Here is a 17,791-nt window from a genome sequence, read left to right as displayed (position 1 = left end):
ATGGTATATGTTTAAGGTGAAGAATGGAATTGAAAATTCAGACAGCGGAACTGACTGTTTTATTACCCAGGATAATCATTTACATTCTGGTAATTGTGATACAAGTTTTGTATTATCTGAAATAGCATGTTTGAAAATAATAACTCAAAAATTTGATGAGAAATATAGCAGAGCATGTGATGTTTGTGGATTAAGTTTTGAAAGTTATAAAGAATACCGAAAACATTGTAATACTCACAAAGATAAAGTATGTGAAGTGTGTACAAAAGCATTTTCTACTCTGAAAGATTTGCGCCGTCATGCACAGTTTGTTCATGCACCAGATAAGTCTGTTAATGATAAGTATTATTCCTGTACAATCTGCGGTAAATTGTTAAAAAGTGAACAGTATTATAAAGAACATTACAGAAGAAAACATACTGTTCATAAAAAAACTTCCAGTTGTGATATCTGTAAAAAAACTTTTGTTTGTGAAAAAGATGTTAAACAACATAAGAAATCTGTTCATGTCGATAAGAGTAATTATATACCATGTACTGTGTGTGCTAAACTGTTTAAAAACAAACATCTTATGATCTGTCATGTGAGAAATGTACATGACGACGATTCAATGCGTGTTTGTGAAATCTGTGGTATTAATGTTAAAAATATGACAGCTCATATGAAGTTACGCCATACAGAACATTCAGCTGTTGTGTGTGAATTATGTGGGAAAACATATTCGAGTGATAAGTGTTTGAAAACTCACAAAATTACTCATGCTCAAGATAGACCGCATGAATGTAAAATTTGTAATTTGAAATTCAAAACTAGTGGTGTTTTAAAGAATCATTTATTGACTCATGATGATAAACGGATGTATAAATGTGAAATATGTGAGAAAACATTTAAACAAAGATGCGTGTTAAATACTCATAAACGTGTACATAATAATTATGAACCATATGAATGTAATAAATGCGGTGAAAAATTTAAATGGAAGGGGTCATTTGATAAACATTATGAAAAATGTTCTCCAAATACTGATAGTAATTAATATTTATGTTAAGCTCTTACTAATTAATGAGTTATGCATAAAAACCATATACAAATTTTACTTAGAATCTAAACGTTTTCAAACTAAAATGGTCATTTTGATGTTAAACAATCATCATCACTGTAGACACTTAGGGAAAAATATTTTTTAGGAAAGTAAGTAAATACCTGAAAATAGATCAAATAATAAGTATTAATTGACAAATGCTAAAAAACGTTTATTGTTTAGTATTGTTTATTTGTCAATATTTTTTATTTATTTAATTACTTGTGTGTGTGTATATATATATATATATTTTTTTTTTGTACTCTCATGATTATTACTTCCTTGTATGAAGTAAAGGAAGTATTGTAATAGCGAAAAATTTTGGTTTTCAGATTTCAATGGAAGTATCTATTTGACCATCCTTGAATTCATTTTGACTAGTTTCGGCGTGACATCTGTACATACGTATGTACCTATCTCGCATAACTCAAAAACGATTAGCTGTAGAATGTTGAAATTTTGAATTTAGGACTGTTGTAACATCTAGTTGTGCTCCTCCCCTTTTTATTGCCATCAACCGTACCAGAAGTGTCAAAAAACATCCAAAATCAAAAAAACTGGATTCTGGCTTTTTCTTAACTGCAGTAATAAGCCTTCATTGAGAGCTTTTTAACAATATATCATAAGTGGTACTTATTTTCATTGGTTCCAGACTTATAGCCAAATAAAATTTTAATTAATGAAATATTAGGATCTTACAAGGGAAGGCACGTTTCAAATCAGACTTCATCTCCCTTCTTTTTTTTTTAAATTTTTTTTTGAACTTTTTTTAATTTAAATGTATTAATTTATTAATAATTATTAACCTGTGATTGTAAATAATTTTTACAATAAATAATTATTCAATAATAACAATAAAAAGAAAAATACGAGAAAAATCAGAAGTTATAAGTGAAATAAAATTTTATGTACTTTTAAAAATGTATAAATGTAATTTAGTAGGCATTTTTTTACATTTGTGTTAAGTAATAAATTTTGTGAAACATCTGATTATTTAATATTAATTGAAAATTATAATTTAGAATCGTATTTTTGTATTTTTTAGTTTAATTTTATTTAATTATGCTGGAATTTTGTTTAATTTTTCTACATTAAAGTTAACAACAGAGTGAGGAAAACTAGACCCTCACAAGAAAAACAAATACACTGAGGCATACATGCCCAATCTTTAATAAATTGCAAAAAATTCTTATGTTTTAGTTCATTATACCTCTGGTATTGTTGAACAATATTCTCCCTAGGTCCAAGTTGACCATCATTTCATTTATTTGTTTTTTGTTACCAATTATTTAATTGCTCTTTAGTTTGATATAATTCTTTTGATCTTAATTTGTGTACTGATCTAGTAATAATACTGATATAGTAATACAAGTAACAAAGGGACTTTTACTCTATCCTAATATTTCATGTAAGATTGTTGAATTAAAAATTGTATAAAATATTTGATATTAATAAAAACTAATTTCAGTAATTGTGTAACTTTTCACTTTATTAAAAAATTGGAGGATCCTATATCACTTAAAAATGAAATAAGTTTAAATAAAATGCAGTAAAAAATGTGTCCACATCAGATTTTTAATAATTTGTGGATACCACATGATTTTTTTACATTCAGAGGTTAATAATTATTAATAAATCAATATATTTAAATTAAAAAAAGAAAAAATTAAAAAAAAGTAGATGAAGTCTGATTTGAATCAATGTGCCATCCATCCCCTTGTAAGATCCAAATGTTTCATTAATTAAAATCTTATTTGGCTATAACTCTGGAACCAATTAAAATAAGTGCCACTTATAATATATCGTTAAAAAGCTCTGAATGAGGGCTTATTTCTGCAGTTAAGGAAAAGTACAAAATCCGAATTTTTTGGATTTTGGGCTTTTATGGACATTTTTGGTTGTCGATTGCAATCAAAAGGGAAGTTGCACAACTAGATGTTACAAAAGTACTAAATCCAAAATTTCAAAATCATATGAATAATCGTTTTTGAGTTATGTAAGATACATACTTATGTACATACAGACATCACACTGAAGTCAAAATGGATATTTCTGTTGAAATTTGAAAACTAAAATTTTTGCAATCCACAGTACTTTCTTTACTTTGTACAAGGAAGTAAAAATCAAATTCACCATCTGATATAAGATTTTAAGTAAAATATTTTAATGCTTTAACACAAATTCTTAACACAATGCTCTAACATAATCTCTTTTTTCCAATTTATTTCAACAATAGCTTAGCTAGTTGTTTATTTATACCTACAGCTTCATTAAACTTAAATCTTATGTTCCATTCAATTACATCTTGTAATTAAATTTTTTTTCATCTCCTTGAAGTTTACTTTATTAGTGTAGAATCAAGTGATATTAGGTATAATAATATAGTTTTAGTATTTTTTAAGTTGTTTAGTTGATTTTAGTTTAGATGATTTATTTCACTTCATGATATTAATTACTGTAATATTGTTATACCTGTGTCAGTAACTCTAAATATCTTGATTGTAAGTTTTGATCTGCATTTTAGCTTCATATTTCTAAATGTTTCTGTTACCAGATTATTTCTTGTAATTCATTACGCATTTGATTTACATTCTTTCGCTTATTTTATTGAATTTGGGAGAAACATAATTGCAGGCTTATGACTTATATTAATGTGGTTTTGACTATTTTATATTACTTTTACTATAATATTTTTATATTTTAAGAAGTTTCTTCTGAATTATCTCCATGTGTTTCTTGGTGTAGTGGATTGTATGGAATTGTTAGACTGTGATTTCCTGACCAGGATCTCAGATTTAATGAAGTTACAGTAAGAGTTAAATATTTATTTTAAGTAATTCATCATAAATGTATTTATATCAAATTTAAATTATTTCCTTATTTTATTTATGTTTTAATCATTTTTTCTTGTTCATAATTTTAAAGATCTAAATATAAAGTAATTATTTATTCAGTTTTTATTATAATAAATTTAAATTTAAATTATTGCATTAAAAAAAATTCAAGAAAATTTTTCTTGAATTTTGGGGATAAGATTTCTGATTAATGTTTAAATTCATTCAACTGCAAGAAGTTAACATCTCTTACATTCCCTTTCTTTATTAAAAAAAAAATGAATGGTCAACCTGTATGCTGAGCATATTTTTTTTTATTTGCCTTTTAAAATAATAATGATAATATAAATTTGCTTTTATTTCAATAAAGAGATTGAGAGAATACTTTTGCTTTGCTCTTATAATTTTTTTTTTATAGTTATTAAATATTTTTATTTACTATAAAAAGAATTTTTCTTCATTAATGTGAATTTTATTACAAACAGTTAAATATATTTGACAGATTTCCTCTAGATACACATCAATTCCTTTATTGACACCTCAGTTACTGTGCTCATGTTATATATTTTCTACTATTGTATTACAATAGTTGTGTCCAAATATCCTAAGTAAATACATTTTTACAACCAGTTAAAATAAAATACTGCACTGGTTAAGTACTGATTTTCCTAGGTGACGACATACCTTCAATATATATTAATACAGTGTTTATTTTTTCTTTTTTTTTTGGCTTGATGATTTCACCACATGCTTGAAGCTTGTGGTAGGAAGTGGAAATGGAATTTTGTAGTATATGAAAAATTCCAACCCTGGCTGGATTTGAACCCAGGACCTACAAATGAAAGGACAAGACACTACCACTCTGCCACAGAGATCGGCCGATCTTTAGTTTGTTTGCTTTTATTACATACCTGTTGTGGTATTTTTTTTTGGATAATGGAATATTGGTTTTCACACTTGCTGCTCATTAACATTACTCTGGCACAGTTCATTTTCAATAAATTCTCTGAAAGCTATTTTGGTGCTAGTATTGATTGGTCTAATAGCGGTGTGCATTCTGAGATCCTGAGTTCTGCCTGTATGTTCCCTTTTCATTTTGAATCTCATCTGATTTTTTGAAAATGTATTTATTTCTATATAAATATATATTGGTTATATATTATATATAAGCAATTTATTATGTTTATGTCAGAATTAACAGAGTTTTTTTTTATTTTGTGGAAAATTCTCAAATGTAATCCAAATCACTTGGTAACTGTTATTTTTTTATTTAATGATGCTGGCTAGTGTAATGGAGTAGTGATATTTACAAAGAGTAATTAACTGTGTGCTTTTAATGATATGATATCTATATTGGTTAACTGGATAAAAAGTTCTCTTTTGTAAAACCATTAAGATGTATTGGCATAATTTTGTAAGGAAAAAACCTGAATTAAAAAGCAGATGTTTAGGCAAGCATTTTTGAAGATCTACATTCTTTGTATATCACCAAAAATTTCTCTAACTAAACTATAGTAAATAATTAAATTAAAATTTAATAGTAGTAGTCTTATTTCTAATTTTTTAATATATATTTTATATATAAACTTAAATTAAAATGTATTATATTTTCAATTGTGTCCTGTTAATTCATTTACTCTAAATTTCTCCCATCCTCAATGTTGAGAGTATTATGTTATCAATTGTTAAAGATAGTATTACTCATAAAAAGTCTTTAGACAAAAAAATAATATTTTTATGGTGGGTATGTTTTAGGTAAATGAGAAAATAAGTTCTACTGAAGAAATTGAGGAGAATTCTTTAAAGAATAAAATTGAAAGAGTTTGCGAAATATGTGGTTATTTTGCAGAAACATATCGTCATTATTTAAAACATTTAATTTTTCACAAAAATAAAACGTGTCATATTTGTAACCGATCGTTTAAAGAGATTAGTCACCTCCGGAGGCATATAAGATATGTACATACTAAAGAAATTGAATATTTTCCTTGTAATATTTGCGGTAAACTATTAAAGCGGCGTGATTATCTAACGCAACATATAAGAAGTGTTCATTTAGATCAGTCAGCCGTATTTGATTGTCAGTTCTGTGGCAAAAAATTTAAAAATAAACACTCCATTACAGTACATGAAAGATTAGTTCATAGAGATCAGCAACTTTCTTGTGAGATTTGTAACAAAAATTTCAAAAATGATGTTCATTTAAAAGCACATCGAAAAACACATACGGATGAAAATTTTCGTGTTTGTTCAATATGCGGTAAGAATGTCAAATCTATTTATGCACATATGAAAGCTGTGCATACAGAACATAACAGTGCTACATGTGATATTTGTGGAAAAGTATGTTCGAGTGAAAGAAATTTAAAATCTCATAAAAGATATACACATAGCACCAAAGAAAGAGACCATATTTGTGAAATTTGTGGTGCTTCATTCCAGTTTAAAGATTCACTTAAGAACCATATTGTGGTCCATAGTAGTGAAAGAAAGTATGAGTGCAGTATATGTAATAAAACATTTAAATTTAAAAATGTGCTGAATACTCATATTAAAAGAGTACATAGTGGTATACAACCGTACAATTGTGATATTTGTGGTAGAACATTTAAGTGGAAGCAAACATTTGATAAACATGTTAGTAAATGCACAGAAAATTAAATTGATTGGTAGTTGTTAAATTTTAGTTTACTTTTTGTTCATTAGATTGTATTTTTGTTTGAATTATTTAATGTATATATTTGTAAGAAAGATTTATCATAATATTAAAACAATTTTTTTTTAAACGAGTGCTTAATCGTTTTCATCTAAGCTGTTTAAATTTAAGTGGCTGACTATAGCGACTGTTAATGACAGATTGTGTTTCATCTTTATCGAAAGAAATTTGTTCTCCTTTAGGCACTGGTTTTTTTATGGGTTGTCTGTTGAGATTTTTGCTATCAGTTCTATAAATTGTAACAGTTACTGTAATCTTAATTTCTAGTTTAGATTTTCTCATGGAGCTGATTGCATATAATATTAAACTATTTTACGTAACTTTGACGTTACCTAAATTTAGGTTATTTATTCGAAGAGTGTTCAGTTTGTTTTATAGTGATTTTTAATTATAGTTTTTATTTGTCAATCAGTACTTGTTATTAATTTATAAATTATAAAATAGTTTATAAATTTATAAAATTAATATATATATATATATATATATATATATATGTAAATTTATTTAGATGAAATTTTTTTTAGTCCATATTTTCTTTTTCCTGTGTACGTTAACTAACTATATATAATATTTTTTCAGCCTCCACAAAGTACAGAATTAGAGAGCACTCCTACCTTTACTTTTTCATGTTCAAAACGTTTTCGAGCCTAAGACCATCTTCAGTGATTTTTTTAATAAATTCTTCATTTGTTTATATTTACACATTAAATTTTAGCTTTTTACATTTTATTTTGTAAAAATTGTTTGTTAATAAAATTTAAAGACATTTTAAAAATTCAGAACAAGTATTTGTTCAGTCAAGAGAATGAAAAACTTTTTTAAAATGTTTTTAAATTTTATTAACAAACAATTTTTACAAAATAAAATGTAAAAAGCCAAAATTTAATGTGTAAATGTAAACAAATGAAGAATTTATTAAGAAATATCACTGAAGATGGGCTTAGGCTCAAAAACGTTTGAACATGAAAAAGTAAAGGTAAAAGTGTTCTCTAATTTTATACTTTGTGGGGGCCAAGAAGATATATATTACATATATATGCATATATATATAGAAAAACGGCTAACTAATGATTATAACCTTAAAAGAGATAACTCTACATTCATTCATTAGTATTTAGATTTGGAACACACGTCATCTCTCGTGGGAATGGAAAAATCTACCGTGGAGCGCCTTAGATTTCCATGCTTGGATCCTACTCTCTCTCTCTCTCTCTGTATATTTCTCTCATATATATATATATATACATATTAATAATAACTAAACTCTATTCTTTGGTTAGACAAATAAAAAAAAACTAAGTAAGTTAAAAAATTATCCAAATTAATAGAAAATTTTCTAATGCAGTTCATTAGGTCAACAACCAAACAAAAAAAATAATAAAAACAAAAGCAGAAAACCTTGACATATCCTCCAAGATGTAGCTCTTTATCAAGATAAACCAAAAATGTAAATATGTGGTATATGTATTTGTGGTTATGTATATCATTATAGTATTTGATGATTTTTAACCATCAAGTGGGCCATCTTGTATTAAACTTAACGTAAAATATTTTGAAATGGATGTTATCTTGTTTTTGGATTTATTTGAAAAATAATTTTGCTAATTTATTTATTCAAACGACTGCTGTAAAACTAGAATCTTTTGATGTTTGATTACAACTTTTTCTTTTTTAATCCCCTTGAAGTTTATTGTATGTGTATAGAATCAAGTAAGAATTACTTATGTATAGGATCATGTTAATGAAATTAATATAATGTTGTGCCAGTATTGGTAACTCTGCCGGCCTCCGTGGTACAAGTGGTAGCATTTCAGCCGTACATCCGGAGGTCCCAGGTTTGAATCCCGGTCAGGCATGGCATTTTCACACACTACAAATATTCATCTCATTCTCTGAAGTAATACCTAACAGTGGTCCTGGAGGTTAAAAAAAAAGTGTTGGTAACTCCAAATTTGTTTATTGTGTGCTTTGATTTGCATTTCAGCTTCATATTTCTAATTTTTTCTGTAATGTCTGATTATTTCTTGTAATTCACTATGTTTCTGTTTTACATTCTTATAACATTTAATAAATGTAGGAGATAAATAATTACAGGTTTATCCAACTGAATATTAATGTTGTTTTGATTATTGTATTTTGCTCTTATTATTTTCTTCTTCTTTCTTTACGGCTGCCTAAGGACAATTTCTAAGGTGTGTGGTTAATTGAAACCCAACCACCAAAGAACACCGGTACCCACGATGTAGTATTTAAATCCGTATAAACGAAACTGCCTTTACTAGGATTTGAATGTTGGAACCATTGACTTTGAAATCAGCTGATTTGTGAAGACACGTTCACCACTAGACCAACCTGGTGGTTATTCTTCCTACCTTAGATCCTTCTATTTTTTGCTCTTTCATACAAAACATTGCTTTCTATTATTATTTCAACCTCTTTTATATTATTTCTTTCCAAATCTCTTTTAAATCCAGTTTGTTGTTAACTACTCCCAAGAGTATTTTTCTTTTTTTAACCACCATTAGGTATTGCTTCAGAGGATGAGATGAACGATTTGTAACATGTGTTCCCAAGAGTACTTGAGGATCTGTTTCTTTAACCTGTCATTCAAATTTGTCCAAAGAAATTCAGGCTTCTTTTTCTCATTGTTACTGTAATTTTTTCGATGTTTTTATGTACTTCACCATTACCTCTTATTTTCCTGCCTTCATTGGTTTTTAGTGGACCGAATATGTTTCTAATAATTATAATTTATCTAATTTCTAATTAAGTGATATGCATTCACAGGCACATACACATTCTGTTCTAATTATAGTATTATAATAAGAATTTTTTGTTATAGATATTCTTAGTCAGATCGTACATGCTTTGCATTGTATGACTCCTATCATCTATGGTGGATTTCTCTAATCCATTTTTTTTTTATTGTCTCTTGTAGATATTTAAACTTTTTAATTTTTTCCATGTGACCAAACTTTTCTTTACAAAACTTTAGGTGCACTCTTAACATGGGATATGAATTTAGTTTTTCTTTCAGAAATACTTAAACCTTTTTTTTACTAGCTATTTCTCCTAAAAGATTAATTTATATTGCCGAATCTATTAGATTTTCAGAAAGTATGGCAATATCATTTACAAATATTCTTTTCTCTTTTTTCTGTTTAGCTTCCAGAACCACCATAAGGTATTACTTCAGAGGATGATATGTATGAAAGAAATGCATGTAATCTTTCGACTATTCCTGAGATTTGTGGTTAATTGAAATCCAACCACCAAAGAACACTGGTATTCAAATCCATTTAAAAGTAACTGTTTTTACTAGGATTTGAACCTTAGAACTCTCGACTTCAGAATCAGCTGATTTGCGATGATGAGTTCACCACTAGACCAACCTGATGGTGTGCAAATGCTAGGCAGTTTACTTCATTACAATTATTCTTCCTCCCCAATTTTATTAGTAAAATTTTCCATTTTAGTTTCTCATTCCAAATCTATAGTATTTTTACCAGCACACTATTAAAAAGAAATAGTAATAAACCATCACCCTGTCTAATGCCTGTTTTTATTTCAAAGGGCTTAGAATTTTCTCCCATGAATCCAACTTCTGACATTGTGTTTGTGAGAGTTTCATGTATTAGGTTAGCTAATTTTACTTTAAAACCAAAGCAAGATTACTTTAAATATTTTCTAGTTTAATAATTTACTTTTTTTTAATATTTTTATATTTTAAGAAATTTCTTCTGAACTCTTTCCAAGTGGTTCAAGGTGTAATGGAATTTTGATCAACTGGGATTGTATAGAATTGGTTATGGGTATCATAACCAGATTTAATGATATTTAATGATATTAATTCTGGGTATCAGATTTAATGATATTTCACTAACAAGATATTTATTTAAGTAATTTATCTTATATTTCTGTAAAATTTAAATTATTACCTTATTTTATTTATTGTGTTTTAACCATTATTTCTTATTCACAATATTATTATTATTGGTCTAAATATAAAGTACCAATTATGTATTTAATTTTTTTGTCGCAATCTACTAATACTTTAATTAGTAATATATTGAAAAAAATTCAAGAAATTTTTCTGTTCTTGAACCTTAGGGAACCTTAGAATTTCTTATTAATCTTTAGATTCTTTAAACTACAAGAAAATGAACTTATTTTCTTTCCTTTCCTCTCTTTAGGTTAATAAATGATTATTTATATTTATATTTTAGTTAAAATATTGTAATTTTTCATTAGGATTTTAAAATTATAATTGTAACATAAATTTGCTTTTATGTATATATATTTTTTCAATATAGGATTGAGTGAATAGTTTGTTCTTATATATATATATATATATTATATAATTTTTTTCTCTCATTTCATTGAGTAAAATGAAAAAGTAATTAAAGCAAAACATGTATAAGTGGTTAATTTTTTTCTACCATATTAAAAAAATATGTGTGAAGTCATAAGAAAAAAAATATATATTCCATCTCTGTAGTAAGTAAACAGCATATGCATTACCCTAGGCAACATTTGGAAGATTGAAAAAGAACGCATTTTTTTTCCTATTGCTGAGGCAGCCTCATGCAAGTGTAAAATAATAACAGCCCTATACTCAGGTTACTAAATACCAGAAACAAAAAACAAATAAAACAAATTGCTATAGTATGTAGCTGCTCTCAGTGGGTTTACAAGTACTGCATTTTATTATATTGTATTTAATTAAGTCAGCACACTTCTCTGATTGTTAGTATACTTTGAATAATGCATTTTTTAGAAATATTTTTATTTTCTGATAGTCATAAGCAGATTTTATCACTAAATTATACTTAGCTCTTTCTTCAGTGCCGTTTTTTTTCTTTTTAAGTGTCAAATTTTACTCAAAACTCATTAAAATTATTTTACACATAAACTAAAAAACACAAAGCATGATATTAATTGAAAATGAAAATTTGTCAGTTCTATTGGTTTTGGTAACTGTGTTTATGTTGGCTATACTCTGAGAAATCTTTAATGTAGCTGTTTTTAGCGATGGTTCAATTACTCTTCTGCTAATGTCACAAATTAAGAGAAAAGTAACCTATTATTAAAAATTGCCTTAATAATTTGAATTAATATAGCATATGTAGTATTAATTATTTAAACCCCACATCAAAATAAAGTGTGACTTATCACCAAGAATTACAATATATTTCCATAGATATCCTATGGTTACTCTGGTTATCCTTGATATTTACTCTTGATAGTTATTCTTTATCAAGAGTAACTATTCTTGATAGTTACTATCAATAAAATACTACTCTAGCCTAGTGCTGATTTTCCTAGATGAGGACTTTCCTTTAGTATACCTTAATACATATCTTTAGTTTCTTGTTAGGTATATTTTATAAGAAAGCTACCCATTGTAATGAGTACCATCATATCTTCTTGTTTCACATTCCCCACACCCCAAAACCACTGTTAGTTCAAAAATGTATATATATATATATATCACTTTCTTGTCGACACAATAACTGCCTTAATTTTGCACCAATCACTTTCAAATTGATACATAAAATATTACTACCTTAAATTTAAATCTCAGTCAGGTTTGTTAATGGACCATGGGGGACTTTTTAAAAAAAACAATATCTTTATAACTTTCTCATTAAGTAAAATATCAAATTTGTTTAAGGTTCCTACTATTCTTTGGATAAGAACCTAAAACTTATCTAAGTAATATTTTTTGGTATCGCCAACCATTGGCCCAGGTGTGGAAAAAATGGGGATTTTAAGACAATAAAAAATCACATACCTCTTTCAATAGGCACAGTATCGAATCGCTTTAAAGTGGTCATTATTTCTGTAAAATTACCTAAAACTTTTGTCTGAAACAATTTTTGATGTGACCAACCCTTACGGCAAGGGATGACCAAAATGTTGCTGGAATTGTAAGAAGACAGGGCTTGTCGTATGCTAAACATGTGAAACTGTTTTTCACGTGCAGCCATTGTCATATTGAGTAAATTTGAAGTTTACCTTAACTTTAAGGTGAAATATTTTTTATCCCCTACTTAGCACTGGTGAAATCTACCTTCTTTTTGCAGCATGCCGAAAGGGATTTTTTTTTATTATGCACCTTTTTTTTATAATAGATTACAAGTTTTCACACTTACTGCTCAAGAGTGTTATTCAGATTGGCACAGTTCATTTTCAGTATATTCTCTGAAAATTATTTTGGTGCTAGCATTCATTGGTCTTACAGGAGTTTCCTTTTTGCGTTCTTGGTTGTAAATGTATGTATGCTACTTTTGATTTTGAATTTGGTCTGACTTTGTAAAAATTGTGATTGTTAATATGTAAACAATTTATTATGTTTATGTGCAATTTATTATGTGAATTTATTATGTACATTCTGGTGTTCTGGGTTGTAAACTATATGTTACTTCTTATTTTGAATTTGCTCTGATTTGTGAGAATGTATTTGTTTTTATATATAAACAATTTATAATTTTTATGTCACAGTCAAATTGAGTTTCTTTTTTTGTAGAAAATTCTCAAATTTAATTTGAAAAACCAGTCTGTTATTACTTTTTTACTTAATACAGCCTAGTGCAGATTGGAGTAGGGGAATTTACTAAGAGGAATTAACTATGTGATTTTATGATTTTATATCCGTATTGGTTAACAGAATATAAAATTTTATTTTTTTAAACCATTGAGATATATTTATTTAATTTTTGTATGGAAAGATTTATATTTAAAAAAGCAGAGATTTAAGCAGGCATTGTTGAAGAGCTACATCTAATATATATTACAAAAAGGTTCTCTTACTTTACTTTACAGTACGTAATTGATTAAATTAAAATGTTACCACCCTTGTTCGTATTGTTTTTACTTATACATATACAATTTTTAAGTTAAAATGTATTTATTCTCATCATTCCTCAACTTAACTTATATAATTTTTAAATTAAAATGTATTTATTTCCATCATTCCTGTTGTTTCATCTCCTTTAAATTTAAATATCTCCTATCATCAGTGTTGAGAGTTTTATGTTATCACTTGTTAAGGATAGTATAACTCATAAAAAAAAAATCTAGAAAAAAAAATAATATGATTGTGGTGGGTATGTTTTAGGTAAATGAGAAAATAAGTTCAACTGAAGAAATTGAGGAGAATTCTTTAAAGAATAATATCAAATTAGGTAAAAATAAAAATGAAGAAAGAGTTTGTGAAATATGTGGTTATTTTGCAGAAACATATCGTCATTATATCAAACATTTAATATTCCACAAAAATAAAACATGTCATATTTGTAATAGATCATTCAAATTATTTAGTCATCTTCGGAGACATATAAGATATGTACATGCTAAAGAAATTGAATATTTTCCTTGTAATATTTGCGGTAAACTATTAAAGCGACATGATTATCTAACGCAACATATAAGAAGAGTTCATTTGGATCAGCCAGCTTTATTTGATTGTCAGTTTTGTAGTAAAAAATTTAAAAATAAGCATTCTATTACAGTACATGAAAGATCAGTTCACAGAGATCAGCAAGTTTCTTGTGAAATTTGTAACAAAAATTTCAAAAATGATATTCATTTAAAAGCACATCAAAAAACTCATACGAATAAAAATCTTTATGTTTGTTCAATGTGCGGTAAGAAAGTTAAATCTATTTATTCACATATGAAAGTTGTGCATACAGAACATAACAGTGCTACATGTGATATTTGTGGAAAAGTATGTTCAAGTGAAAGAAATTTAAAATCTCATAAAAGATATACTCATAGCACCAAAGAAAGAGGTCATATTTGTGAAATTTGTGGTGCTTCATTCCAGTTTAAAGATTCACTTAAGAACCATATTGTGGTCCATAGTAGTGAAAGAAAGTATGAATGCAGTATATGCAATAAAACATTTAAATTTAAAAATGTGCTGAATACTCATATAAAAAGAGTACATAGCATTATACAACCATACAGTTGTGATACTTGTGGTAAAACATTTAAGTGTAAGCAAACACTTGTTAAACATGTTAGTAAATGCACAGAAAATTAAATTGATTGATAATTGTTAAATTTTAGTGTATATTTCTTCTTGATTGCATTACAATTGAATTATTTAATGTAAATATTAGAAAATGTTATTATCATATTACAACAGTTTTTTTTATAAGAGTATTTAGTATTTAATTGTTTCGTCTAAGCTGTTAAAATTTGTGAGGCTGACTATTAATGACAAATTGTGTCCCATCTTTATCAAAAGAAATTTGCTCTTTTGTAAGCATTAGCTTTTGCTGGGTTGTATATTTGAGGTTTTTGCTATAAGTTCGTGGTATTTTATCAGCTATTGTAATCTTATTTCCTAGCTGAGATTTACTCATGTAACTTATTACATAAAATGTTGAACTGTTTTACTTAATATGGAAACGTGTTTCCTTATCCCAACTTGCTTATGGTGGCAAATGTATTGTAAGAATATACCTGTAATTTTCATTTGACCATTTTCGGCTAGTCTTCATTTACATTAGAATTCATTGCATAGTGGTTATAATATCATGTTTATTAATACTGTTTTCAATATAAAAAAAAACTTTTTTTCTCATTCATCTTCTGAACTAATACATGACGGTGATTCCTAGATGCTAAACAAAAAAAGAAAAAAAAAGATATCCTCTAGTTACACCTCAATTACTCATGTACTATGTTCTCCACTACTGTACTACAATTGTTGTATAAATATTCAATGGAACCACATTTTTATAACCACTTGCAATATAATAGTCAACTAGTTAAATACTGCTTTTCCTAGTTGAGTACTTACTTTCAGTATACTTTAATACATGTTTATCTTTAGTTTCCTGTTTTTATTATGTACATTTTAGGTTTTTTTTTTAATAGAGCACTAGTTTTCACATTTGCTGCTCATTAGCGTTACTTCAATTGGCACGGTTCATTTTCAATAGATTCTCTGAAAACTATTTTGATGCTAGTGTTGATTAGTCTAACAGCAGTGTGCATTCTGGGGTCCTGGGTTCTAACCACATTTTACTTTTTTTTTTAATTTGCTCTGATTTTGTGAAAATGTATTTGTTTTTTTGTATAAACAATTTATAACTTTTATGTCGCAGAGTTTTTTGTTTTGTAAAACACTCAAATTTAATTTAAAAATACCAGGCAACTGTAATTTTTTTATATAATGCAGGCTGTGTATAACAGTTTTTTAAGTAGGTTTTGTAAAACCATTAAGACTTATTGGCATCGTTTTCTGAGGAATAATTTTTATTTAAAAATCAGACATTTAGGTTAACGATTTTTAAAAAACTACATTCTATGTATATCACCAAAAATTTCTCTGCCTATACAATTCATAATTGATTAAATTGGATTTAATGTTACCAGTCTAGTTTTTATTGTTTTATTGTATACTATATATATAATTTTATAATTAAATTGTATTATATTCACTTTTGCTTCATGTTGATTCATCTGCTTTAAATTTCTCCTATCCTGAATGTTGAGATTACCAGGCGATTCGTAAAGGACTTGACAACTTTAAAAGCATATAAAAATTTATTTAGATAACTTACAAATTCGTTTGAGGTCTCTTGGAAAAACACACGAAGTTTGTCACCCAACATTCACTTTGTTTCGGTATGGCTTCCATTTGTAATGTGTCATACATCCCACCTGAAATTGATTTCATTCCCGGGAGTTACCTCTGCAGCCACCATGTTAATTTGAAGTCTTACCTCGACAAGATCAGTGGGCAATGAGAGTATATAAACCCGATTTTTAATGAATAATGAAATCCCACAAGAAAAAATCTAGCGGGTCAAATCTGGAAAGTGGGGTGGGGATGCAGTTTGACCTTCACAACCAATCCACCGGTCTGGGTATATAGTATCAAGAAAATCTCAAACTTCTATGTGCTAGTGAGGGGGTGCCCTGTCTGCTGATAATAATATCGTCTATCTTCGTCATCTCTGTCTAACTGAGGAATTAGAATATTTTGAAGCATGTTCATATAAACTATACCGTTTACAATTACCTCCAGTCCAATGGGCCTTACAGTCTTTGTTTTCTTAGGGTTACCACAAATATGCTACTAAATTTCATGAGAGTTTTCAATACCCCATATTCGGCAGTTATGGGTGTTGCCACTTGTGTGAAATGTTGACTCATCACTAAAAATGCATAGTCTGCAATTCTATCATCTATACAAAAATGCAGCCAACCAACTTTCTCATCATCTGTAATGTTTTTAACTGTGGTTAGTTTCTATAGTTTTAATTAAACTCATTTACATAATACGCGCCAGTCTCATGTGATGCATGTTGAGTTGATTTCTTTAGTCTACATGCAAAGCTTTCTCTGAATTGTTCCTCAGAAGACTCAGAGATGCGCGGGCATCACAGTGATTTTGTATGTTTAACAGAACAACCTGCCTCAATGAAAGTTTGGTGTGAAGAGTAAATCGAATACCAACTAGGAGGCTCCCTGCCATAGTCTCTATGAAAATTATGTTGAACTGAAGTTGCTGACTGTAAATCATGAAACAAAAACACTCTGTGAACACATTCCACACCAATAAATGTATCCATTTTTAACAACACTGGTGACAGCGCTGGTGGATGAATTCAGTACTAATGAACTACATGAATCAAAACTTGATGTGTTTTGTTATTAAATGAGACCTCAACGAAATCTGTAAATTATCTTAATAAATTTTTATATGCTTTTATAGTTGTGAAGGCCTTTTTGAATCACACGGTAATATATTGTTACTTGTTAAGGATAGTATTACTTATAAAAAGTCCAGTAAAAACCAAAAAAAAAAATAATATTATTGTGGTGGGTATGTTTTAGGTAAATAAGAAAATAAGTTCAGCCGAAGAAATTGAGGAGAATTCTTTAAAGAATAATATCAAATTAGGTAAAAATAAAAATGAAGGGAGAGTTTGTGAAATATGCGGTTATTGTGCAGAAACATATCATCATTATTTAAAACATTTAATATTCCACAAAAATAAAACATGCCATATTTGTAATAGATCATTCAAATTAATTAGTCTTCTTCGGAGACATATAAGATATGTACATGTTAAAGAAATTGAATATTTTCCTTGTAATATTTGCGGTAAACTATTAAAGCGACATGATTATATA

The 17,791-nt window shown here is 27.6% G+C and overlaps 1 protein-coding gene across 16 annotated transcripts in view; it reads left to right on the top strand.

Annotated features, from left to right (window-relative positions):
* Window positions 1-17,791, top strand: part of LOC142326076 (uncharacterized) — a 291,623-nt gene that overhangs the window by 75,750 nt on the left and 198,082 nt on the right. Inside the window, exons 5-6 of one of the 16 annotated variants that reach the window (XM_075368218.1) lie at window positions 13,752-14,634; window positions 17,492-17,598. The exons of 12 other annotated variants lie outside the window; for them this stretch is intronic. In XM_075368218.1, the coding sequence (XP_075224333.1) occupies window positions 13,752-14,634; window positions 17,492-17,499 (891 nt within the window). In that variant the 3' untranslated portion in view covers window positions 17,500-17,598. Of the gene's footprint in view, window positions 1-5,670; window positions 6,597-13,751; window positions 15,933-17,491; window positions 17,599-17,791 lie in introns of those variants that run through there. 3 more of the 16 variants (XR_012756675.1, XM_075368215.1, XM_075368216.1) reach the window with 3 other exon arrangements.

Source organism: Lycorma delicatula, chromosome 6 (genome assembly GCF_047948215.1).
Source record: "Lycorma delicatula isolate Av1 chromosome 6, ASM4794821v1, whole genome shotgun sequence".
Taxonomy (NCBI): domain Eukaryota; kingdom Metazoa; phylum Arthropoda; class Insecta; order Hemiptera; family Fulgoridae; genus Lycorma; species Lycorma delicatula.
Note: the sequence above shows the minus strand (reverse complement) of the source record. Positions and strands in the feature narration are given on the sequence as shown.